Source organism: Syngnathus floridae, chromosome 4 (genome assembly GCF_059516105.1).
Source record: "Syngnathus floridae isolate MCC-2025c chromosome 4, RoL_Sflo_1.0, whole genome shotgun sequence".
Taxonomy (NCBI): domain Eukaryota; kingdom Metazoa; phylum Chordata; class Actinopteri; order Syngnathiformes; family Syngnathidae; genus Syngnathus; species Syngnathus floridae.
This window is the reverse complement of record NC_142416.1, coordinates 15,006,516-15,031,798: the sequence shown is the minus strand read 5'-3', so window position 1 is coordinate 15,031,798 and position 25,283 is coordinate 15,006,516. Positions and strand designations below refer to the sequence as shown.

Below are 25,283 nucleotides of genomic sequence, written 5' to 3'. Positions count from 1 at the left end.
ATCAAAGCTCCAAAAATTTTAACCTACAAAATGGTCATCATGTTATAATTTGTTGTTAATTATATTTGTTCATTGAAACTTTATCATAAAATTGCCAACCCTGAAGTATTTGTGGGTATACTGTTGGACTGTATACATATGGCTTGGGTATCCGTGGGCGTGTCCTGACTATTGTGCACGCAGGCTCCACGCACTTGTCATGTGTCTCGGCCTGGTAGTTCGTGAAGGCAGAGAGGAACCGCTCTTCTAATTTTAACTCCAACTAATCGCCACGACACTACACCGATCCCACTCTCTCCGCCTGGTTCGATTGTGTGATTGTGTTTGCGGGTGTCACGAATTCCGTGGGAGCGCTGGACTGGATCTGTCGTTCTTGTTTCCGCGTCAAAACTAAACAAGTAAGGAGATGAGAGAAAGAGATTATCACGGATTTCCTCATGATTTTCGTTTCGATATGGTTTAAAACCTATGGGCGATGATTCGATGCGTAAAGTCGTGCGTAAATGACCCGATGTAAAGTTATAATACCACAAAAGCGTAAAAAGCATCATTTTGTTGTTTTGCAAATTCACTGGCCATCACGAGATTCATGATGCTGTCCAATAAGATTAAATAATTGCACTGTGATTGTTTCTCCGTGTCAATTTATGACGGAATTGTAGATTCTTCAATGTTTTGTCAAATTCGTCAATGTTGAAGGGGAAATCGATGGTCATCTGTTTCCAAATATGATCCCGGTGGTATTCTTGTCATGTGTGCGTGTCCTTGTCATAGTTCAAGCGCAAACAACACCAGGTGGTCATTTCAGCACGCTCTCTGATTGACCACCCATCAGCATTTTCAACTACTGTCAGGGGTGCAAATGGGAAGATTTTTGGGGGGACACAAAAGCAGATTGGGGCCCCCTGCTTGTTGTTCGGTTGCAAAATTGCAGCCTTTGAAAATTTCTGTACTACATTGTGATGTCTAATTCAATTTCATTAAATGTGCACTCCTTCAAAGTGTAATTTTCCCCTATTGTGCTTTGCAGAAAGAACCATGGAGGGACTTTATTTTGAAGTGAAGCCCACAAGAGATATTCGTTTATCTTCTGATCATCGCTCCTCAATTTCATCTGAGATGACGAGTGGCGATATGACGGAAGAGGCAGTGGAGGAGGTGCAGTACAAGCTGACATTAATCGGCTCTCTCCCGGTTCACCGTATGACCACCATGGCGATGCTACCCTGGGTGGTGGCCGACATTAGCCGGTCACAGGAGCCCGGTCCGACAGTGTCGCTATGCGTGTCGCCGTCCTGGGTGCGCTGCGTTTGCGTGCAGGACGGTGGTCTACTCTGGGACCCCCTGACACACACGGTGCTGTTTGAGTGTCGACCCCACCAGGTGACCAAGCTCATTCACAACAGCCAGGAGCCCAACAGTTTTGGATGCCTGCTCAGAGATGCGCCAAGCTGTGCCTGTTACGTGTTCAAATGCCAGGATAGCACCAAGGTAAATGTATGTGTAGGTGCGTGAAATGTTCTCCAGTGCCAAATGCAAGGAGTCAAGTGCAAGTTTATGAGCAATACCGTATTACGTTAGACTATGACGCATAACAAAGAGGCAGCCAGCACAAACATGACCTGTGTGGTGCACTGTAAATACATGTCAGTGTGTATACATAAACAGTGTCTCAAGAATAGGAAAGGTTTTTCTTTCCTTGGAAAGCTTCAGCTTAACTTTACCATAGCTGACAACACCAATGCGATATATTTGAAATAAAAGAACCAATATGTGGCTAAATTATCTGACATTTACCACTCCCATTGAGTACCTCCATGTGGTGTTCCACAGGTGTCTGTTCTCAAGCAGCCTCTTTTTATGTTTAAAAATGATTTTGTCCTCCCTGCACTTGCATGGGATTTCTCTCAGTGACACGGTTTCCTCCTCACATTCCAAAAAAAGCAATACCATCTATCTACAGCACACTATTGGGTTTGCTTGCTGTACCATCTTAATACAAACTGCATATTGTTTTAATATTTACTTTTGCATGAATTTCACCATGCACTATTATTTATTATTGTGTTTAGTGCAAGCTCAGAACAGTTTGTACCGAGCAGGATGTACAACTATGTTACTATGGAGACTATTTCCTGTGGCCCTGCGGCTTTTGTGATGTTTGTTGTGGAGTTTGGTCGTGTGTGGGTGTGTGGAGGGAGAAGGGGGTGGGGTGTCTGACCACCTGTCGTTCAACTCTGTCACACTGACATTGGTTTTGGTCACATACACACACAGAGAGGTATATGCGGCCATTGGGCTCAGCTGTTAGGGTTTGAACTTTTACCTAAAATTTAAACAACAGCAACAATGTCATATAAAAGAATCTGCTCTCAGTCAGACCTGCAGCTGAGTTTATAGATTGGAGGTTTGCCGTATACAGTCATGCAATGATCAGTCATTTGAAGACAGGGAAAACGCTCTAATTAGGCTTTATTGGTATGTGTGTACCTAGCTTAAGTCACATTTGCTATTATTATGCCCATGACTGCCATACAAAAAAGAGAAAGAAGCACACACACAAAAAAGCAACAAGTTAACCATTTTGATGCATACTTCTTATGCAGTATGTCTTGTTTGTTTTCAGAATTTCACCATTAAAGTAGCCACTAGATGTCACTATTACATGTTTGTTTGCAGGGATTTGGTTAGTTGAACAGTTAACAGTAATGACAAACAAGTTGAAGTCATTTTCTGACATTATATATACGTATATATAGTATTCTTTTTTTTGGGGGCGGGGGGGTTCTAAATGGTTTAGGTTCTCTTATTATCTATTATCCCACCAGTTGGGATTAGTCAATGAATCTGTCAGTATGTTCTATGTGGGAGTCTGGGAGAAGGCTGAAGAAAGCTCTAGCATACTTGAAGCAGGAAGACTTGGTTGTGCACAGATTCGCACCATTCAAGGTTAAGATCATAAAACCGTTATTTATTTGTTGGGAAAAGGAGGGCTCCAAAAACAGACACTTTTGTGAAACCTATTAACTCAAAACTGATCAACCACCTAAATTCTAAAGTAATGCATGAAAAAAAAGTAATAAAAATGTATGACCTAGTTGGAAATAATATAACTACAAGTTGTTCTTGTAAGTACTATTTATCCCAGGTTTTTTTTTTTTTTCCTCTGCTTGGGTGTGTTCCACACAGGAAACATTTTAGATTCATTGCCTAGTGTAACGGCCGCAATTAGGTTTACTGGAGGAGATTTGAGTTGCGGGTCTTTCCTCTTATTGGCAGATTTAGGCCCATTGTTTTGCTTTACCCAGATTGAAGACGGAAAAGACTCATCTTAATGTACAAAACAAAAACAGAAGACGAGTCATGTGCCAAGGACCGTGTGTACAAATCAACTGGATGTTCTTACTTTGAAAGGTTAAAAACGGATGTTTCGTTGACACCTGTTGGCTAACTTGATGCTCCATTTTAGCCTCCTTGGAGTTTGGGAGCCAGATCAACTTTGCAATGAAATAATGTAGGAGTGGTGCATTTTGCCATTACAATTTAATAGTCGCTGCGTGTGGTAGATTTATGGCCGATGGGATGAAAGCGCGACTCCAGCGATTCAACTTGTTCAACTCCAAACAGGGAGCCAAAGATGTAAGTGGAGCGCTGGGAAGTTTTTGCTGAACTTTATGGGACGGGGCAAAGGGAATTGTTCGGGCTAACAGTAGCCGACGCCGCTTGTGCTCGTTGAGTGGCAAATTGTTGCAGTTTGACATTTATGCAGATTTCGTAGTCGTAAAAGTGAACTATACACATTGCCCAACTTTGTGGCGTAACTACAGGATGGTCGCAATCTGTCGTGAAATAATCGCCGCTGAAAGTTGTTTTTATTCTGAATATTAGCACAATAGCTAACTTAAATCAATCGACTTTTGCTGACATCACCGTGCAAAAGTTTTGGAACGGAACTTTTCATCCCTATGTTGAGGTTATCCAAATTGGCAGAAGTTCTCATATGCAGAAATGCTAATAAACATTGAATCGTATAGAATATATTATAAACAGGTACAAGAATTGATTCAACTCCTTAACTTAATCTTAAATGTACTAAAAAGTAAAGTAAAAATAAATACCAGTGTCTGTTTTGATAACTTGACACAAGGGGAAAAATACAAAATAATATCCCACTTGTATTTGCACAGTGCTCATGAATATAAATACAATAAATAATAAATAGAATAAATAGAAGAATATAATAATTATGTTGAAATCATGTTTAACCAAAAGTGCTAATGTTGTGAACTGAATAACCCAAAAATTCAACATTTATCCATGGTAACAACTGAAAAATACACTTCATTAGGCTGGCACAAAACACATATTAGCCAGATATCAGCCTTCGTAGCTGACAACATCAAACTATTATTCTAAATAAGCCTATGGATGTGGTATATCTTGCTTCTACTCATCGTTAATGCTCCCTGGTTCGATTTCCTTCTTGTCATTGCTGTCTTTATTTTTTTCTGTCTTATATGTCCACAAGAGCGATTTTGATGTAATCGGATTTGCCCTCCATTTCCTTTTTTTCCATGTCATGTCATCATCTGCAGAGGTTAATGATCACAAGGCTTCACTGCTCTACTTTATGGGCCATATGTACCGGCTCAGCTGAAGACCCAGTCAACCCGGAAGGTTTCAAACAAACTTTACTGTGGTTTGCTTGTGGTGGGAAAGCAGTCAGTCAGCGATCCAATGGTTTCTTGTGACGTGTTTTAATTTGCTTGGATTATATAGTGTGGGACAAGAAACCAAACCACAAAGGAATCCATGTTTGCAAACTTTACAATAAAGATGACATATGCTCATCCCCCCAAAAATGTCTGCACAATGTGGAGGCACCAAAACATATGATTAATATGTTACAATGTTCCTTCTTGTGACATATTCCAGGAACTGTATTAAAAGTGAGTACCTGTTTTTAAATCCACGCCTAATTATAAATTTACCATTAATGGTCATAGCACCGTGGTTATCACTGAGCCTTTGCAGTCTTATTTGTTCATTAAGAGGTGATTGGAGCTTATTTTAGACTTCCATGCCTTCTTTATTTGGGCCTCCTTAATTTTTTTCTTTCTATTTTGTATCCCCTAAACTGACTCCTCTTTTGAAATAGTGACGTCAGCACGTTTGGTTTGCACTTGCTAACCATTTTCCTGATCTCATGTTTCTCTTGCTCTCCTGCTATCTGCCTTGTGAACTTTGAGCTGGTCTGGCTTTGGCTGTGCTTCACAAAGGCACATGACTTTGAACACTTCACAATATATTTTTGTAAGCTCAGGAATCAGATTTGTAAACTTGGGTCTTGAGCTGAGAAAAGTTGAAAAGTTGTTATTGGATACCCTCGCCAACTCGACAAACACTGAACCTTTTGTTGTTTGTCGGCCCATATTGCAGCTTCTCTTTTGCTGTGGTGCTACTTGTGTAACTTCTCTATTTTTCAAGTCACAACTACAGTAGCTCTATTTAACGCTGCCTTCGTGAGAGACTGCATGCTTTTTAAGTGCCGCTGAGAGCCCATGACTGTGTGGATGGACACACTCAGGCTGTGTCCAGCTGACTTCCTGCCACAGATCGCCCTTCATGGGCATGTTTGTTGAGCCTCCAACCAAGGTGGCCGTTTGAGAGTGAACTTTTCTCTTCGCTTTCATTAGCTTATTCTCCCGTCAAGCTGAGTCTTTTGGAATTTTTGGATCTTTGTTGGGTAGTCTGTCCACGTTGATGGCCGTATTATTCTAAATATATGTAGGAAAATATCATTCTGGTGTCTTTGTGTGTTGGTATGACTTTGAGAAATGAGATTTGGTTTCCGTCAGATTAAAGTGTTCAAAGTGTAGTTTGAATCACTGTTTCCCAATAATGGTTTTTAAAGCTATCGATTGTTATAGTAGTGACCGAAGCAAACATTTAAGCCAGGCTTATATACCATAAAGTCATTTTATAGTCGGTGTAGAACAATCATGTAAAAAAAACAACAACCTTGATTTATTTTATTACCAGAATCCCCAACAATAAACACTAGTAGATAATAAACTCCATTTAAACCCTATTTGGGTTTCTTGAGAAAAGCCTGTATTTATAAAAGAATGTTGTGATTAACATTCCCTAATGTCAACCTCTAAGACAAGTTATTTTGGAAAAATATCAAAGTTTAGTTTGTTGGAGCAGAACTCATCATTTTTTGGAGTCTGTACAGGTGCAGTGATTCTCACATTGCTTGGGGAATAGTCCAGTTGTAAATCAAGATTTTCAAACATCGGTACTGCTGACAAAACAGATTACATTTGGGTTTACCTATGAGTTTTTCAGATTATATCTTAAAAGTGAATGTGTGGTTGGTCCAATGTTTAACACACAAGCTTTTTAATGATAAGAAGTAGCTGATAGCATCCTTTGTGTCATTATTAGTCGAGAGCTTCAGCACATTGTGTAATAGAATTTGTTTGTTTTTATTGGGAAGGTATCTAGACCTCATTACTTTTTTTTTTCCTCCGTATAGTCTCTCTGTATCTTTTAAGGCAGCGTTTCTGACAGAAATAGAGCACGGAATAGGTCAATAAAGCAATATGAGGTCAATGAAGGATATTAAGAAGAACTGAATTGAGGTTTCAAATATCTATATTCCTTTTTAGGTCCAAACTGTCTGCATTCGGCTTACTTGCTTAATGTGAAAACAACAGTGTGCTTTTCCAGTTATATCGGGATGGCTATTGTTCCCAATCCAGCTACATAAACTTCCTTGCCCAGACAAGACATAGCAGGACCTTGCAAGAGAGAAGTCAACAGTCATAGTTCCTGCTCGGGTACTTGACATAGTAGATGACATCACTCATGTGACTCAATCAAATCAACTTCCTCCACTGTCTCCCTTGCTCTGGTGGTGCAGTATTACAAGGTCGGCTTGCACAGACATGTGACGGCCAAAGGTTTCCGTGTGACTTGTGTTGATGTTATCATTAAGGCTGTTGTGACATATATAACACGTGTGTTAATTTACACTACAATACACTAGAATATGACCTTCAGGACACAGTGGGTTTCTGTTATTTGTGAATATGAGCATTTTTAATAATCACATTGGATGGCTGGTGCCTTTTATAATGAAAAACCCTACAAATCTTTTTCAGAATAATCCGAGAAAAATGTTTCAATAGAGCTGCCAAGTTCGACTTAGCAATTATGCACTTTGACCTCAACATCGGCTGATAGAAATTGTTAACAATAAAAGGACTCAATAATGAATTTCAGGATAACCTTTTGACTTCAGTACTATTCTGCAAGCAAGTCAATTATTTCCCACGTGCAGCTCAGAATGCTGGTGACCAAGAGAATGAAGTTAACTGACATGAGTTATACTAAATTAACTGATGTACTAAATTGAATCCTATTTTATCCTACATCTCAAATTTGGACACTTTAGCTCACCACTTACATGTGTGTGTTTCAGGTCCCTGAGATCATCAGTACACTCAGGCAAGCTGGCAAAAGCTCTGCACGCAACGATGACACCCTCACCATCCCGAACAAGACTTCGACAGACCCCAAAGACACTAAGCCATCGGAAACGCACATCACCTTTTCTTCGCTTCCCGCGGCAGGCTCTGCGGCGAACATCCCTGCCCTGTCCCCGACAACCTTTGCCAAAAAGTTTGAGGTGCTCTTTTGCGGCAGAGTGACTGTTGCTCACAAGAAGGCCCCCCCTGCACTGATTGACGAATGCATTGAGAAGTTCAGCCAGTTAGCGCAGGGCTCAGGGACCCCCAAAAGAGCGGTAAATACCGGAGGATTAGTCGGTGGACTGAAGAGGGCGTTAGCTTTCCAGTCTAACGGACTTGGCAGTCCTACTTTGGGTAACGGTGCTACTGGGAGCCCCACCAATGGAAAACGCCCACTGCTGTTCAAACGGGACCCCAGCTTCCCATCTCTGCAGGCCCTGGACGAGAACGGACTCTCACCAGAAATCTCTCATGCCAACACTACAGATTCACTCACGCTCTCGCCTGGGGTGCAGCCCACCAGCCTGCAGGAGAACAGGACCATGCTTTTTACGGTAGGGTAATATCTACACAAATCTCCACGATAAGCCTTCCAGAAGTCACACACACGTATATATGAAATGGGAGGGGTGGGGGAGTAGTGTGTGAAGCTGAGCATACATAAGTTAGACAGTAAACAAAAGTGGGAAAGAACAAAAGACAGATACTGTCATGACTCAGCTCCACTAAAGCTGAATGCTGCTGAACCCAAGCCAGGAATCACAGTCCTCATTGACCTTTATTTGACCTCTCTCATCCCCCCCCTCACCAGCACCAGTTTTCCTGTTTATCTATCATACAGGATATGGTCACCACTGACACAGGAAACGAGGCAAACTCATTGCCATCCATCTCAGCAGACACCAACAAAGCATTTTTTAGTCTCCTGCTTCATGGCGCAGACGGTGACCTCATTGTGGTGATATCATCACCTCACGTTTGTTCCCGAAGAATCGTTAAATCAAGCCTTCTGTTTGGATTGAGCTAGGGAAAGAGCAGTGAAGGGGAACCCCAGACAAGAATAACCTCTCATTCGAAGGACTCACCAGACATGAGATCACTAGCTCATTCCAAACCACCAAATGCCCTCTTGAGGCTCAGCGGCGATAGTGACTCGTCATGTCGCAATTATGTTTTGAATGGGGGGACATTCTCTGGAGCGGAACTATCTGAGCAGAGAAGAAATGAAACGGTCATTTACCATGTTAAAGAAATGTAAAAGATTACACCGTATTTGTCCTGCTCTCATTAATCAGTCCTAATGCAATGGCCCGGTTCTGCCTTTTCAGCAAGATTCCCTGTCTGTGCTATCAGTATATCCCGAACTCTTCTTACTATGTGATTTGCTACGTGAGAATATGACACGTGAGCAAAGGGTTTAATTCCCCTCCATTGAAATCTGGCTATGGGCGATGTGATTTATGACTGCATATTCAGTGTATTTTTTATTTTATTAATGCAGTATACATGACAGTAAAAAATATGGTCTTCCTGTTGTAGGTGGGCAGGTCACAGATCTTTTTGGTTAGTCCAGACACTAAGAAGGTTGCCATCGAAAAGAGTTTCCGTGAAATCTCTTTCTGCTCACAAGTACGTACCTTTGATTTTCTACACGATGTAATATTGAGACCTGTTTGGTGTCACTTACACTCCTAATGATGTCTTTCCAGGGTATTCATCACGTGGACCACTTTGGCTTTATTTGCAGGGAGACAGTGGAAAGAGGAAGCTGCCATTTCGTTTGCTATATCTTTCAGTGTACCAATGAATCTCTGGTGAGAAAATATTTTTCAAGGCACTCAAAAGTGCTATATGTGCGTTTTCTCTTGTGTCAACTGAATGGAATGTTGGGTAAATTAAAATCCCCGCGGCCATGTGATTGAGACCACGGTCGGCGGGTCGACACAACAATGGACCGAAAAACAACGCTGAGAATAGAGTTCTGGAAAATCTTTGCGCCAGTCAGAGACTGACTATTTTTCGGTGACTAAGAGGCTATTTCCATGCGAAGTACAAGTAGACCCCATTAAATTTAATTGATATTTGGAGATCGTTTGACTGACATTTTATTGTGTGTGATTAAATTTGCTAAAATGTGACTCATTTACAAGGTCTGAGGCTTTGGAGCAGGAGGTAAAAAAAAAAATAAAAAAAAATACTAGTTGTGAGTCCGCACCCAAACTAATGTTGAGGTGCCTTTGAGAGATATCAAATAAATGATAACTCTACATAATTACTTTGTACATCTTGAAAAGCAGCTTGTGTTTTGCTCTTGTAGGTAGACGAGATCATGCTGACCTTGAAGCAGGCGTTCTCCGTAGCAGCTGTGCAGCAGAATGCAAAAAGCCAGAGCCAACAGTGCGACAGCTGCCCCATGCTGCAGCTCCACAAACTGTGTGAGAGAATAGAAGGTGAGAAAAAAAATAAATTTACACTTCATTTTGGACAGTAAATCTCACGTTTTACATGATTCGGGTTCTGACTAAGCACGAATAACTGAAGGAGTCTTTATTCCGGATGTCTCCTTAGGTCTAAATGCATGTAAAACCAAACTAGAGCTCCAGAGACACCTGGCTACTCTTGACAACCAGGATCAAGCTGCAGTCTTTGAGAGTACCATGGTAATTTAGACTTGGCTGCAAAGTCAACTTCTTTCAAATGACGTGTGCCTGCAAATGTGCTTGTGTGTGAGAATTTCCACTTAAATACACTTAAATACTGGCTGGAATGAATTAATGCCATTTATATTGAATTGAAAGAGAAAAGTTCATTTGAGGTATGAGTCATTTTAGGTAGCAGCTTAGTTACAAAACGAATTTGCAGGTCAAGGCACTGCACTTCTTGTTGCAGTCACTTAGCAGAAATTTGTGTGGAAATAAACTTTGGCTGCCCCCTGCTGGTGCTTTTTCTCTACTGCAATAATGCTCTGCATATTTCTGGTGGCCTTGAAAAACATTTTCAGATTTTTTCAAAGCAGTACCACACATGTACCCACACATCTTAAACTATTCAAAATTGTTTTGAGCCATTAAAGAAAGTGATGGAAATGGAAAAAACTATTTAAGTCCTTCAAATTCACATAAATAAATATGGACAATGAAAAGGCTTAAACGCATACTGTATTATTAAAATGTATAACCTGTCTTGTAGAAGTCTCGTCCTAAGAGTGAACAGGAAGAAAATGAGTTTACAATGGCATTTTTGAGGAATTTGTATGAGGAGAGACAGAGGATTCATCATCACACACTGCCAAAGGACACCAAACAGGTCATTTGTGTATTTCATTTGTATGATTTCATTTTTAATAATCATTTGTTTGTGTTAAAGTCCTAGAGATGTACGGCTGTCATATTTGGTTGGACCTGTTCCTCTGATATTCACTGCTGTTTCTGGTTGTGTGTATATATGTAGAATGAGGAGGAGGAGGTGGCAGCTGCTCCAGTTGAGGTGCAGCAACAAAGTAGCAGTCGACAGCGACTTGAGCAATTTAAGAGCCGGGCGAAACGCTCTTTAACCGAGTCCTTAGAGGGTATATGGAAGGTAACAGGATTTAATTAGACTGGTTTGGAAGTAGTTTGTATTTTTATTCCATACATGCGGTCACGGTAGGTCACAACATTCAATCTTCGGCTACGCTTATTTGTTGTTGACAGGGAAGTAGCAAGGCCGTTGCTCAGAGGGGCAACAGCGAAAGAAGCTACAGTGTATCATCCATTTCTACCGGCAATAGCCAGGACCAGTCCGGCTCAGATGACCCCCTGTCCAAATTACACCCCAACAGCCCGCTCAGGTAAACCCATCTGAATAAAAGTGACGCTATTGTAATAAATCATAAAAACAGAGGGCCAGTGCACCTTATGTATGATGGATGCCCAAAGGGTCATGTGATACCAAAACCTTTGGATTATTATATTGTAAACCTCAAGCACTTGACATAAACATTACTGATATTTTTTTTCTCCCACTCCTCAGGTGTCACAACTCAACAGGAGACCTGAAGCAGCTTGACCCCTTTTCTTCCCCGTTTTCCTCCCCCTCCTCTTCTCTACAAGGAGACGGTCAGCAACAGGGCTTCCGTAGACGGGCCAGCACCTTCAGCCATCCACCGACTCCTTCCTCAGCAGAAGCTTCACCTGCACGCACTTCAAACCGTTCGCCACAGCAGGACGCCGCGTCCGCTTCCAAACATAAGCTGCTACGACACTACTCTGTCAGCACCGACACGCCACACCAGAGCAAGTAAGAAACACACCATCATTTTTGGCGGGTCTGGGATGTTGATTAGTGCATTTGCTGGATTCAAAATCCAGGGCTTTGTTGCGGCGTACGTAGCTGCTCTCAGTGTCCCTCAGGTGACAACGAGGACCTTTTCATATCCCCTTTCACATTGACACAAGGACATTGAAACTTGATCATGTGGGTTATTTTTCAGTATTTGAAATGCACACTCTTCTGTGATTTTGGCAGTATTTATCATCACAATGCAATTTCTCTCTGTTGTTCGAATTTTCTAGCGAGTAAAAAATCCCAAGCAGTTATTCCAAGTGCATTTCAACGACTCAATAAAGCAATAGGTGGCAACTCCTTAGTAATCACTTTCAAAGATTTCAAATTTCAATGTTTAAAAATGTGGAAACCGCATTACATTCTTTCCGTGGACTTTCTTCTGTCCCTTTAGTCAATGTTCTCATGTTGCTGTGCACTGTCTTTGACTACTTCGTTTTTTTTTCCTGGCCTCTCCGCATTTGCACGACTTCTCAGACGTGTTCCATCCGACACTGCCCTTCCTCCTGTTCCTAACTGCTCCTCATCCTCTTCTCCTCTGCTCCCTCCTTCTTCCCCTTCAACCGGAGCAAGGCTCAGTAAAAGACGGTGAGATTGTTGCACTGGTTTGCTCGCACTGTTGCATACAGTGTGAATTTCTGTGTTCAAATTGCTATGCAGCATTTGTCATGCTTTCTTCTTTGCTTGTTTTCCATTTATTCATGTGAGGCCCAGTTCACACAGAGAATTGCAGGAATAGATTGGCTGGCATTTAAAAATGTTATCCTCACAAAACAGCCAAAAGAGGGCAGCCTTGCGAGTACAATGTCCGTTTACGAAATTGACTGTGTGGTTAATAGATTTGCTCTAAATCCATTTTCAAGACTTTAGTTTAATTGATAGTTTGTACAAATGAACCGACCATTAGTGTTGATTTGTTTAAAAAAAAAAAAAAAAAAGATACGTATGGATTGGCTATATTCTATTTGGACATCAAGGTTTCCGCCCGACAGTGACTATAACATACAATGTTTCTGTGTGTGAACGGGACCTCTGTCTCTCTTTTCATTCGCTTCCATTCACCCCGTCGACATCAGTCCGTTGGGTGGACTGCGCGCTCGACTCCACTCCTCATCCTCCGTTCCTAATTTTCTGAAATTTCAATTCCTGGCCCCTGTCGAAGAATACGACTGCCCCGAAACAAAGAGCAGGTACACGTGTATTTCCAATAATCATGACCAATGTCTTTGTGAAGACTCATCATGCTTCATTGCCTCCTCTAAATGGTTTGACGCAGTACATGTAGTCTATGTGTATTTTCACAGCAGACCATTGTGTCTCGTTGTTTTTAGAGATGTTGCGGCCCTCTATTTATCAAGTGCTCAATGTGAAGTTGGGGAAAGCCCTCTGCGCAGTCACCGACACTCGTGGAGGCAGCAGATCTTCCTGCGAGTCGCAACTCCTCAGAAAAACACAGATGTCAATGGTGAGAGTCCTGATGAATGAAATGAAGTTTTGCCTTAAACTGTCTTTGATAATTGTTTTAAGAACTGGATAAAACCTACACAAAACAATGTAAGATTTGAGGGAGAAAAAAATCACTTCATCTGATGCAGTAATAGAGTTTTTCCATGTTGTGGCACTCTTTCATTTTAAATGATGTTGACACGCGGTAAAATGAGAAGAAGTCAGCAGGGTTCAAGTAGTTTAGTAGGAATAGGACTTTATATCACGCTTATCATCCTAGTTGAAGTGTCCTTGAGCAAGACACTGAACCCCTATTTACTCCCAGTGTGGACCTGGCAGCGTCTTGAATGGCAGCAGCCTCCCATGGTGCGTGAATGGGTGAAGGTGAAGCATAGTAAAGCCTTTTGAGCACCATGTGGTGTACATAAAATAAGTGCAGTCCATTTATCACAGTCAACCTAGGTCATCTGCATATTAACATTTTGAACACTATTATTTTATATTGTATTACAATAGTTTACTTAATAAAGACTAGAATAAGTTAATCAAGAATTAAACTTTACGGATGACTTCAGTTACTCTAAGCGCAGCAAACCGTCATTCTCGTTCATTTGTGGGAATCATGCTTGTGCCTGCACGTCTTCAGATCCTTCGTCGTGATAATAATGCTGCGTGTGCTATCTGCGTAGCTTTGTACGACATTGAATTGTTGACACCCGAGCTTGTTTGGTATGTCACACTGCGCCTTTAGTTTGAAAACTGGACTGTTAAAAATGAACCTTTGACATAAAATGTTCCACAGACACTAAATGAAAGGACAAAAAATGTTCCACAGACACCACACAAAAGTAAATTTAATCAGACATTTTAGATGCAAAAAGTAAAGAAATGAAAATGTAGATTTATCAATTTGATTGTCCTGAAAACTACACCTGTGCAATTTCAAAATAGACGTGACTTAATCTATGTTGGTATTGACTTGCATTAATTTGCAATGTGTCACGGAAAGTGGAAAAGCCTAAAGCCTTCATTGTGGTGAACTTTGTATCAACTGCTAGAATTGGGTGTGTATTTATGCATGTGCATACATACGATGCATGAGCTCATGGGTGTGTCACTGTATTTGTGTGTTAGCAAGGGCGGCGTTGTCTCAAGGTCGTGTTGACTGTCCACATAGACAGCGCCAACCTTGTTGACCCACTTTGTGTGTCAGCGATTGCGTTTACGTCTGGATGTAAAGACAAATAAAGTTGGTGTGTTTATTCAAGGATCTGCTATTACTTTTAGGTTCATCGGGCCACTCTTAATGTTGGACCCAGATTTTTTTTTTTCATGCCAATTTAGTATACTTGATGCTTATTTGTAAATTACAGTATTTGATTAGAATAAGTCTTGGGAATCAATGTTGTTTAAGTGTGCGTGTGTGTGTGTGTGTGTGTCTGACAAACGCATTGCTCTATGAGACAGTTAAGAGCGTTTCGTTTCTTTACTAACTGTGCTGAATGTTTCAAGCACATCTTTGAAAGCCTCCCCGACAGAAGGTCGACATCAAGGTCGCCCTTACTGTTATCAAGCGTGTTGTGTTGATGTACGGGTAGAGTGTATGTAGGTGAAGTGCCATTTGGCTAGTTGTCACTGGACGTCCTTCTTTCAGACAACACAGGGTATTTTGAGGTTTGGGATCCACCCTGTACTTTAGGGTGGAGTCTCACAACAATTTTTTTTATATTCTTAGTGTTGCGCCCATGTGTGTCAAAATATACACATCTATGTTTAGCTTTTTTTTTTTTTTTTTTTTGAGTGTCTGTCCAAAAGGGTTGAGAGAGGAAAAGGTCTGCCATCTGTGTGAGAATATGGAAGGAATACTTATTGGACTTTGGCTTCAAATAAAAATATATTTGATATTTGTATCATTACTTAATTTGTTGATCATTGTTTTCATGTTCAGTTTTTGTTGCTTGGAGTAGTCAAGATTGTTTATGTTAGGACAATAGAGCACATTTTGTTCAAAGGTGCCGGTTATCCTAATTTCAAAACAATTTTTCTTGGAAATGATGTAAAATGAATTACTATTACACATCACAATGATTAAAATTCCAACATTCCCATGGTCATTGCTGCAAGAAACACCTAATAGTATTTAAATGTTTCCAAATCTCCTCTTGTGCCTTTCAGAGCGTGGAGACAGTCTCGATGGGAGTCGGGCATGTGGGGGCCAAGTTGTGGGTGCAGGAAGTGTGGACTTGCCCATGAGGGCGCTGCCCCAAGAGCGACCCAGAAGGAGCAAAGAGGAGCTGAGGGAACTATGGAGGACAGCTATCTTGCAACAAATCCTCCTGCAAAGGATGGAACGGGAGAACCAGAAACTACAGGGTGAGTTCAACGGATGAGAAGTTGCAGGAAACCTTTGGACTGTGCACACAAGTTTATATGACAGTCTTTATTATGATGCCTTAATAATAATGTAACACAAGTCTAATCCTCATATTTGGCAGTCTGGATTTTGAGTTATGCTTACACATGCATGATTGGTGATCAAGTGCACAGCTTTTTTTTCCCCATAACCATTTAAATTCAGCACATTACAGACAGATAAATTCTGTTACTATATATTTGTTTGGCACTTGACATATCCAAGGGTGTGTCAAATATTCCACCCATTTCCTGACCTAGTTGGCTTGTACCTACACACTGATAAGTGTGTGCCACGCCCCTGACTGATTTATTGCCTACTCAGCAAGGTCTTGGTATTATATGTGGGTCAAGAGTGATGTAAGAAAATCAAAGCTGATCTTTGACCAAACTTTTGTTTAGCCCTTTCTTTATTGATGTCAGACACGCGTCAAAACACAATTTTTTTTTTTTCTTTCCGCTCTCTGTGAGCTTGGGACATGCCTCTATGGCACTTGTGTGTCTGCGTGGAACTTGGCTCCTCGTTGCTGTCTTGTAACCATTTTTCCACAACATATTAGTTGGTGGAATAAAAATTTCATTTCAAGGAAAGACGCAGTACATCAGAACCTCTAAAACACAGTCAAGAATCTAAAGTTGCAAACAAAAGGTTTCGGGAAACTAGTTGACCTCTGTTTTGTTTGTATTTCCCCAAAGAGATAATAATGGACATAGAATGATATAGAACAAAATGGTTTGTTGTTTCTTTGAATTTAATCAACTTGGATGGTTTGGGCTACAAAGAACTCTTGCATCTTGTATATTAATGAACATGACAAAAAGTAGAGCCGTACCATATCGAAGTGAATCGTAATCCCATTGGTCAACTGTGTGTGTGTGTTCTATACGTGTGTGTGTCTGTATGCATGCACCAGTGAGTGCACCCGTGCGTCCGTCTGTGCGTGCATGCGTCAGCCAAGTCTTTTGTGTCGTATCACCATTGCTTTTTCCGTGTTATCATGGGAGGAGTTTTCCAGAGAAAGGCAGCTCTGGTATACAAGACGATACGGTTGTGCTGGGTTTGACCGTGTCCTGGATCACAGCCGCTGAGTGTTTCCTTATAGACTTGACTCCAGTCTGCTGATAAGACCCAAAGTATCTATTCTTAACCTGTGTGTGACAGCTTTCTGCTCTGTCCAAAAACACATTTCAACGGATTATAGCTGGGGTGTTATCACAATGACATCACGTCACTTTTTGCCAATTCATTTGGTACAGGGGAGGTCTTGTCATTTCTTTGCATGCTTAATAATTGCTAATAATAATAGGGGAGTGGGTTAGGAAAGCATTCTGGATCATGCTGTGGTCTCTGACTCTTCTGTTGTGTCGTGATGATGTCATTTGTAGTACTTCTGCCAAGTTGCAGCTGGTCACATAGAGAAGACCACAGATTGGAGAAAAAGAGAGGGGAACGTAGTTGACAGACAAGACAAATGGGCTGAGCAGGAGAAGCGAGTTGAGTTTCGACACGATGACGACAAGAGAAGAATGGGGCTGTGAGTTAAGAGATTGGGGAGGCAGCGGGAGGAAGGGCGTTGTCAAAAACAAGAACAGATTAGGCCCTCTGGGCGTGCACTCACCTTCTTTGAAGGCTGTTAACGGAAATTTACAAGTTGTCCATTTATATGTGTGTTTTCGGGACTCTGTGTGATGAATGAACGACACTAAGCATTAAAGAGGAAATGAAGTCATTTTTTCCCCCTTACGATAATATATTCTATGCGCCCCCACTAGTCTTAACACTGCATTCTGATTAAGGTTGCGTTTGTGGAATTGGAATTAAGCAGAAAAATTCACCCGTTTTTAGCCATCTCTGGAGGCGGCCATTTTTCCCCACCGACTTGCTGTCGACTCATCACTGCTCATCTGTTTTGTGGCTCTGGTCATGTGCCATCCGTCATTGAAGACGAGTGGATAAGCATTCCACCGTCCATAATGATCTACTTGATCAACTCTATGTAGATGACAAATGGTGGTCTCACCACATGCGGCAGAGAAGTGCTCGCTAGCACAGATCTAGACACATTTATAAACATTAATTGAAAGTAATGGTTCTTTTATGAACATTGAATATAATCCACAGAGCAAAAACTAAAGTTTTATATATTTTTTTCATGTGTGTTTCTTGTTTGTGTATGTTTCAGCTTCTGAAAGTGATTTGCAGAACAAACGTCTCAAGCTGGACTATGAGGAAATCACCCCATGTCTAAAAGAGGTCACATTGGTCTGGGAGAAGATGATGGGAACACCAGGAAGGGCAAAGGTCAAGTTTGACCACGAAACCATACATTTATCAGTCGCGCAAGGTGTGTTTGCCTTTGTATATCAGTACTGGCTTTGCTGCTATCTGCAAATATTGACCAAAGCTTGATGTATAATGCTCCTGACTAGAACTGTGCACTGATACAACCTCTTTCCTTATCAGCTTTGGCCCTTTCCCCTAGAGCTGCAAAGGAATTTGATTTGATCCCGTTCGTGGTTCTCTTTGAACTACTTGTTTTTCCCCCCCTTTCATTTGTCTAGCGAGAATGTTTTATGTGAAGAAAGGGGAGTTTCGTCTGCTACTAGTATTAATACCTAACTGGATCATGGTTGTTCTGCACAATACAACATTGTCATTATGCATAGCAGAGAATAAATAGAAAGTCTGGATATCCCGAATATGTTTGAAATAGGAATAATTATCCGTTCCCGTGGGGAAAACCTAACATCCTTTCAGTTTGTAATATTTCTAAGAGCTCCCAACTCAGGTAAACAAACCAATATCAGACACTATTTTTTGGGTAGGTGGGGGGATTCAACGATGAATGTGGTTTGCACTCAAGCAGCTTTCAATCAAACTTCCTCTTCACCCTACGCAACTTTTGTTCTGTTGGTTACAGGGGTGCCGAGGCAGCATCGAGGAGAAATCTGGAAGTTCCTCTCTGAACAGTACCTGCTCAAGCAGACGGTTCCATCTCGACCACCGACCAATGACGCGCCATACAAAGAACTGCTCAAACAGCTCACATCGCAACAACACGCCATCCTCATTGATCTGGGTAACACACTACGCACTATGCAATGGAACCTCGCTTTTCACAATTAGACTGTTCCACACAGTCTGACTAAAACCGAATCATACGAAAACCAAAGCCATATTTCCCATTGGAAATAATTATCCAATAAATGAGTTTCATGCAACCAACAACAAAAATGTATTTCATAGTTAGTATAGTGTTACGCATGGAAAATACTGTCAAATAAATGACATTTAACACCACTTTTACCTCTGTTAATGACTCTTGGTGAATGGAAGATGACAAGAACAGAGGAAATAAGGGGCCACTTCTGACCTAATATCAGATGGTTGTTATGATGTTAAATAACAGTGGGGAACTTTGAAAACATTCAAAACACAGACTCAAAGGAAGCAAGGTGACATGAGAAAGATGTACAAATGATGACTGTCGAGTGCAACCCTGTCTCTCACCCATCAGATGAACAATATGTGCAGACGCACACTTTTCCTTCGGGCAGGGGAGTCAGTCGAGGCATAGACACAAGCAAAAACGAAATAGCGCCCACAGCACATTCCACACATACGCGCTCACACGGTTGCCATTGTCTTGGTTGAGGTTTTGTCGTCTCTCACTGTAAGTGGAGAAGTCCTCAGGCCACACCTGCCAATTATCAACACATCCACCTAGGGATGACTTGTAGCCATCCTCACTCCTCATTATGTTGTCATTTTTTTTCAGTAGACATGTCAGTCAGGTCAACTGTTTCACATAAAGCTTTTTTAAGAAGGGTGTACACAAAGCCACATTCGCGTGCGTGTTTTTCGGGACGTGTTTCTAAGCATGAGTTCTCGGAAGTGAAAATTATAGCGTCAGCAGAAATGATAAAGGCATTGGTGTCTGAGTTGGTGTTAGATATGAATAAAGTGATTGTATCAAGCCATTGATCTGGTGTAACACTGACCAATGATTTCTTGCTGCATAAGCGTAACATGACTTTTGTCTCGTCTCTTAGGTCGTACTTTTCCCACTCATCCCTATTTCCAAGCCCAGCTGGGGGCGGGACAACTCTCTCTGTATAATATCCTCAAGGCCTACTCGCTGCTGGACCCCGAGGTATTGAATGGCTTCTGCACACTCCCCCCCTTTGTATCTGCATAAATGTCACATTTATATCATCGTTCCTCTAGGTGGGCTACTGCCAGGGCTTGTCCTTCATTGCTGGAGTTTTGCTCTTACACATGGGGGAAGAAGATGCCTTCAACATGCTAAAATTTCTCATGTATGACGTCGGCCTCCGCAAACAGTACAGGCCTGATATGATTATCCTCCAGGTAAAATGCACTGCTAATCCCTACTTTCTTTTTTTTTTTCTTCCTAATAATTAAGGGATTATTGGATCACTTAAATATAATATAATAAGTCTACAATGATTTAGTCACACTCATCAAGCTGTCTTGGTGATGAAATCATTGTGAAGGTAGTGTTTTGATATTGTTGCTATAAGATTAAAATAGATTATCTTAGCCAATTATGAACAATTTTAATTAAGTAAAGCCACACAACAGCTTACTCGTGTTGCTTGGAAATGAAGAGGAAAATGTTTGGCTTTACTCTCACCGCCAGCAAGAATGAAGAACACTGTATTTCATGTGTGCTTCCTACAAGATTCAGATGTACCAGTTGTCACGTCTGCTCCATGACTATCACCGGGATCTCTACAGCCACTTGGAGGAACATGAGATCGGGCCCAGCCTGTACGCCACGCCGTGGTTCCTCACCGCCTTTGCGTCCCACTTCCCCCTCGGCTTTGTGGCCAGAGTCTTTGGTATGATTTATGCATATTTTCTAATGGACCTTGCGACCCTAATGAGGCCAATATACTACAAAAAAAGGATGTTTGGAAAATTTCAATTTTGATTTTTTTTTCTTAATAAGGGTACACCACAGTATTATGAAAAGACATTTCATTTAGATATGAGATCAATGCAAAACATTGAATTAAGTATTTCCCGTACTGTTATCAAACAATTCAATATTTCCGTTGTTGCGCATTTACACCTTCTTATGTGATGTTTGTTCATGCATGTAAACAACCTTGGTCACACCCACACTCTTGTGTCATGTCTGTACTTTCCCCTTGTTACTTCATCTCCATATTTTTCACGCCCGATTTCTCACGTGGTGCTCAGTTACTGAGCGAGGCTCAGTTACTGAGCGAGACTTAGTGTCTCCTTGGGCTCATCGCAGCGTGACTGTGTTTGTGTGCGTATGTGTATGGACAAGTGTTGGTTTTGTACATTGGGCTTGATGCCTCCACTCCCATTCTTTTTAAATGCTTGTATGTTCTCATGTAACCTTCACCACACCCTCATGTATTAAAAGCATGCATTCACACACCTACTTTAGATAATCATATCATGTTTTCATCTTTGCTCAAACAAGTTGTTAACACTCATGAATGCATTGATTAAATAGAAAGTCCCATCAGCACACGTTGTCCAATTATTCTATTCAACGGGTCACGTTTGTTCATTTTCTTTCCTTTCGTCAGACATGTTGTTCCTCCAGGGGCCAGAGGTCATCTTCAAGGTGGCCCTAAGTCTCCTGGGGAGCCACAAGCCTCTGATCTTGCAACATGACAGCCTGGAGTCCATTGTGGACTTCATCAAGACCACACTGCCCAACCTGGGCCTAGTGCAGATGGAAAAAACCATCAATCAGGTGAGAGCGATGAAAGCAACCTCCTAACTCTTTCATCATTTCTTTACTTGCGTCATTGAGCAATTATTTACCTGTTGATGAATTTGTTAACAATGGAGTTTCTGCAGCAGCAAGGTTCAAATATTTATGTCTCAGGAAACATTTGTCTCCTTGTGTGGGGGACGCTGCTGCAAGCTTGGCCTCTAATTCTCGGTTGCCGTAGTGACAGGTGCCTCTCTCCATGAAGTATGAATGTTTATGTGAAAAGCAACGGCCGCGTTGACAGCAGTGGCTCAACTTTCAAGTGTGAGCACTTGGTGTGGTCGCTCAGCTGTGAGAGCTGCGCTCCATCTCTTTCCAGGCCTGTTTGAACTTGTTGTGGCCTCAAAGCCGCTTCCACTCATCCATGGACAGGCTGCTTTTTGTTTAACTTGCAGTTGTCTGTTTTATAGGTCAAATTTAAAGGAGCCAAGGGTGGTCGCTCATAAATATGGAGAAAGCGCTTCTCTCTCTCGTCCATCTTTTTGCATAATTTCTTGGCGGAGGTGAATAAACACGCCTTACTTTACAGCTAGCCGGTCTGGGTGTGGCAACACTGCCTTTTAACGCCTGCAGCCAGGAAGTCACTCTAGGCAGGGCCAAATAGCTCAGCCAGATGTGTTGACACTGGTGACAAATTCATCTTCAGGGGAAAAAAAACATTCTACAATTGGTACGGCTACGGTTTTAACGGCTGTGCAAAATGGATCATTGTTTTAATCTTACTTGTTAATCAAAACACACCCTAATTCTTGTTTCAGTTTAATTGTCTTATCTTTCCATAGATTTTTTTTTCATTTGTCATAGAAATCCGAACATGGAGATAACCGATCAGACAATTAACTAAAATAAAAAACAATCAGATGTTCTGAACATTGGTCATAAATAATGTTATTGTGTTCAACACAACATCATCTTTGTCAATAACAATTTGGTCACAGACTTGTTGGAACTAAATGTTAATTTTCCCATTACTAACTAAAGCCTATATACTTTTGACCTCCTGAGTTCAAAACGGTCAGCTGAAGAAGTCACAGTGAGAAAAGGACAAAGGTATAAATTTGTCTTTTCATCTACTGGTGTGGAATTCATGAGATTGAGTTTCTATCAGGACATGTAAATGAGTGCGCATTTTTCTTTTGGCTTAAATTTACTGAAGAAATGCTTCCACTCCGTGTGGTTTACTTCACGGGTGTGATTTCATGTCTTGCCAGCAACAACATTAGATCATGACAAAACACAAAAAGCTGCCCTTTGTGTCTTGTGATGATGTGAGCTGCTGATGGGTGGAGCTCATTTAGTCTCCTGCAGTGGCATTCAAAACCATCAGCAGTACACTCCAAAAGAGTTGAATGATTCATCATGTCCCCCTTGAGCTATGATTTTTCCCTCCTTTTGTCAGAAATTTTGACGAATACTTAGCGTGGTGGTAATTTGTACCTTTGTATGAGTCAAACATGTTATCAGGTAGCTCCGGAAGTATGCATTGATTTTATACTTTGAATGAAGTCGCAAGTAGTAGCAAGTGAGTCATGTAGTAGCTTGCTAGTATGACATGTCATGTTGACTATAGGCAGCCTGGGGTGTGACTCGCGTTTTGCTCATTCACCCTACAGAAAGTGGAGTGATGTGGTATTTGAAGAAAAAAATTCCAAACAACACAGTCCAACAAGATACATTCTTGAATGCTGTCTGACTTCTGATTAGGTTCGCTTTCAAAAAGAAATTAAATTGAATTCACTGTTTTGGGGACAAACTATCATTAATACCTACTGTTGGTAAAAGGGATACAGTTGGCCCCATATTTGTCCCTGTAAGTAAAATCTACAGTTGTCAAAATGCACCCCATAAGTTTTATTATTGGACCTTTTCCAAGATATTATTGTTCCCGAGCTGTAAAAGATAAAGTAGCCAACATCTATTTCATCATTTTTATGCCTGATTGCAGGTTTGTGAGATGGATGTATCCAAGCAGCTCCAGGCGTATGAAGTGGAGTACCACGTCTTGCAGGATGAACTCCTGGACACTCCCCCGACCCTAAATCAACAGCAGCGTACTGCGCAGATGGAGAGAACCAATCAGAGCCTGAGACAACAGAACCTTGATCTTCTCGAGGAACTGCAGGTCCATACAGTACACTCATCAATAGAACTTTAATTCATCCATTCTCTTAACACAGTCATCCACTGTTCAGGTGTCGTACGCTCGGGTGTGCAGCCTAGAAAGTCGATTGGCGGCGCTGGTGCAGTCGGAGAGCAAGCTAAAGGAGCAGGTTTCCTCTCTGGAGCTGGAGAAGGAGCAGTTGGCGAGCACAGCCACGCGTCTCCAGAAGCTGCTCGCCGGCCTGGGCATACCAACGACTCCTGATGGCCACAGACTGCCCCAGGTCGATGAAGAATTACACGCACCTCGAGTCCCAGCGGGGGCCACGGTGGGTACACAAGCAGGCCACGGTAGGACTTTGGACCCGCTGTGTCAACCCTTGCGTGTAGTTGAGAAGGTGGTCAATGGACAAGGGGAAACTTGATTCTTGATGTATTCTATCCTTTGTTTGACATCCGGGCCTCTTTAAAAGAGGAACAGGACAAAACCAGGATCATCTTTTCAAAACCTCTTGTGTGATCAACAAGCATGTGATTTGACCAGCCTGTCCCAAAGATGGCGGCACTGTCCGCCCCCTCGGTCCTCACATTAGCACTTGTGCTTGTGTCTGTGACAAGCTCCAAAAGACCAGCCAGCACACTGTGCGGCCATTTGTTCCCAAAGAACGTAAAAGTGAGCACGTGTATGACTGAAAAAGTACATTTCACTCGGAAAACATTGAAAAGTCCAGAAATACACAACCTGAATGTTGGTGGCTCATGCATTTCATATTTCATTTGTGTTACAAAAAGAAAAAAAGTCTATAGTTGTGCCTTCTAGTCAGACTTTTTTCAACTTTAAAGAAACCTCTTGAGTATATGAACCTTGCGCCATTTGGCTTACACTGTATTCCTTCCACCAGCCCTGCAGCTTCAAGCCATGTACGCAAGTGTGTTTGTGCACTGATTGCAACAATCAGTCGGCGTTACACTGTAAGCATGTTTTATGCCATGCACCTTTTTTGTTTTAAGTGATTGTTCTAATATTGCCAATCTATACTTAAATATATTCCGTGTCATTTCAACACACCCCAAATCAAGTTTTCTTTGTATTTGTGTGTAAAAAGCTCTCGCAGATGTCGCACATGCTTGAAGATGGTGTTTTGCTCCCTCTTGTCTAAACACGCCGAGTTCCTAAACACTACTTCATATAATGATTGAATATATTAACAGTATGACACATAGCATTTAAAGAACATACACTTGATTCCAGGAACTCTTTGTGGTTAAAGGGAGGGCCACATTAAAAGCATGTCAGAACAAGTCGTACAACAACTGCCATTGTTAGAATTTGAAGGAAGTACTAAACTATATTCCTAGATAACATTTCAAAAACAGATATAGCTGTAACAAATTGCTCCTAAATCTGAAAACACAAGAAGTGGTTAATAATGATTTGATAAAAATAGCTGCCAACTATTCCGGATTGTCTGTATTTTGATACAGGAATAAAAAAAAAAAACCAATCAATCATGAGTCACATTGACAAAATGCCGCTCCGTTGATGAGTTGATGATCTCCGTTAGCAGATGAGTCCATAATTAGCTAAAAGCTAACAATTTTCCACTGGTATACCTGAAGTGCGCCAACAATTTGGTCTAAAGTACTAAATTAATGCCGAGCACATGAAAACTGGCCTTTA

General features: G+C 41.4%; 1 protein-coding gene across 4 annotated transcripts; it reads left to right on the top strand.

Annotated features, from left to right (window-relative positions):
• The first annotated feature begins 180 nt into the window (after nt 1–180).
• tbc1d1 (TBC1 (tre-2/USP6, BUB2, cdc16) domain family, member 1) lies at nt 181–24,677 on the top strand. 4 transcript variants are annotated; one of them, XM_088373825.1, is made up of 23 exons: nt 181–398; nt 1,031–1,491; nt 7,490–8,092; nt 9,078–9,167; nt 9,248–9,352; nt 9,856–9,988; nt 10,107–10,198; nt 10,728–10,844; nt 10,989–11,117; nt 11,231–11,367; nt 11,550–11,816; nt 12,339–12,449; nt 12,938–13,051; nt 13,193–13,326; nt 15,483–15,680; nt 17,903–18,064; nt 18,641–18,799; nt 19,773–19,873; nt 19,948–20,091; nt 20,426–20,585; nt 21,312–21,481; nt 23,448–23,624; nt 23,695–24,677. In XM_088373825.1, the coding sequence occupies exons 2-23, from the start codon at nt 1,039–1,041 to the stop codon at nt 24,025–24,027; spliced, it is 4,089 nt and encodes a 1,362-aa protein (XP_088229951.1). In that variant the 5' UTR covers nt 181–398; nt 1,031–1,038; the 3' UTR covers nt 24,028–24,677. The 4 variants fall into 4 exon arrangements, with proteins under 4 accessions (XP_088229951.1, XP_088229952.1, XP_088229953.1 ...); XM_088373826.1 differs by lacking the exon at nt 12,339–12,449 and having other exon boundaries at nt 182–398; XM_088373828.1 differs by lacking the exons at nt 181–398; nt 1,031–1,491 and adding an exon at nt 3,449–3,639.
• Nucleotides 24,678–25,283: the final 606 nt, after the last annotated feature.

Bases quoted from the DNA above. Each gene is read 5' to 3' on its own strand.
- tbc1d1 (XM_088373825.1), top strand. From the start codon at position 1,039: ATGGAGGGACTTTATTTTGAAGTGAAGCCCACAAGAGATATTCGTTTA. The intron at 15,681-17,902 runs GTGAGTTCAACG...TGTATGTTTCAG, and splicing joins GGAGAACCAGAAACTACAGG to CTTCTGAAAGTGATTTGCAG. The intron at 21,482-23,447 runs GTGAGAGCGATG...GCCTGATTGCAG, and splicing joins TGGAAAAAACCATCAATCAG to GTTTGTGAGATGGATGTATC.